Source organism: Aplysia californica, unplaced genomic scaffold (assembly GCF_000002075.1).
Source record: "Aplysia californica isolate F4 #8 unplaced genomic scaffold, AplCal3.0 scaffold00755, whole genome shotgun sequence".
Taxonomy (NCBI): Eukaryota; Metazoa; Mollusca; class Gastropoda; order Aplysiida; family Aplysiidae; genus Aplysia; species Aplysia californica.
Window position 1 is genome coordinate 158,169 of NW_004798025.1, and position 1,094 is coordinate 159,262.

The 1,094-nt window shown below is 36.3% G+C and overlaps 1 protein-coding gene across 1 annotated transcript in view; it reads right to left on the minus strand.

Moving 5' to 3' along the window:
• The window catches only part of LOC101857748 (NACHT and WD repeat domain-containing protein 2), a gene marked incomplete in the record, with an annotated part of 55,175 nt that overhangs the window by 45,002 nt on the left and 9,079 nt on the right, over positions 1 to 1,094 (minus strand). The window contains 1 exon segment of the mRNA XM_013088515.2: positions 96 to 184. Coding sequence (XP_012943969.1) covers positions 96 to 184 — 89 coding nt within the window.

Genomic DNA, 1,094 nt, shown 5'->3' on the forward strand with positions numbered 1-1,094 from the left:
AATGAATGAATGAATGAATGAATGAATGAATGAATGAATGAATGAATGAATGAATATATATATTGACGGCCAGGCAAAACTGAAAGTAGACTTACCTGGAACTCCAATCCGTGTTTTTCTCGACAGTAATCCTTAATCCGTGGATACACTTTTTCCATCAAGTTGTTTCGTTCCAGGGTTGTGTCTGCACAACAGAAAAGTATTAACGTTGAATGAGTATGATGTAGTCCGTTTGAAGCATGATTATTATGTCATATCATAAGGTTTGATATGCGCTGTAAGTAGAAAGGAAATTTTTAGATAAGGCTACAAGTCGAAAGGTTGAGATTAACTATTTTCAAATCCTTGCCGGAGTGAAAGAACTCCTTGGAGCATTCTGAACATTTGTGAGGCAGCGTGGAGGGATCAGGCTCTCATCAAAATAATCAAAATAAAAAAACCTGCATTTTTCCGCAGGTTTGTGAATTTTTATCAAATTTTTGTTTTTCGACTCAACACCTTTCATGCCCATTTATTAAAGAACTCATTTCTGTGTGGATTTTTCTGAAAAAACATTGATTAAAGGCACACAAATGTAAATTTTCAGTTACCACGGACTCTGAAGTTAAGGAAATAACTAATCTTTGACAACCATTTTCTCACTAATTTTACCTCTGAAAACAAGTGACCCCTCCTCCTTTTTTCGCAAATATCTCGACTTGTATTCAAGATAAATGGATATTTTTTAAATCCAAATAAAGACAAGTGAACTAGCTTTAAGATGATACCAATAACTCTACATGCCCAAAAATTGACGAGAGCCTGATTCCACCACGCTGCCTCACATTTTTACTCTTATATCTCTTCTCCTTGACAGGGTAACTAAAGCTCTTCTTTCAACGCAGCTTATTCCACGTCTAAAAGAGTATCTGACAACAAACGGAAAACAATTCAAACCAAGAATACTTCTCTATGAACATGTCAACTTAATACATCGCTCTTGTGTCTCTTTTTCAGTAAAAGTAAACTTTTGCCCCAGATTCAAAACTCAGCTGTTCTCCACTCTTTGTGGGGCCACATTTGGGTCTCCCTGACGTCACGTAATGGAAAGAGGA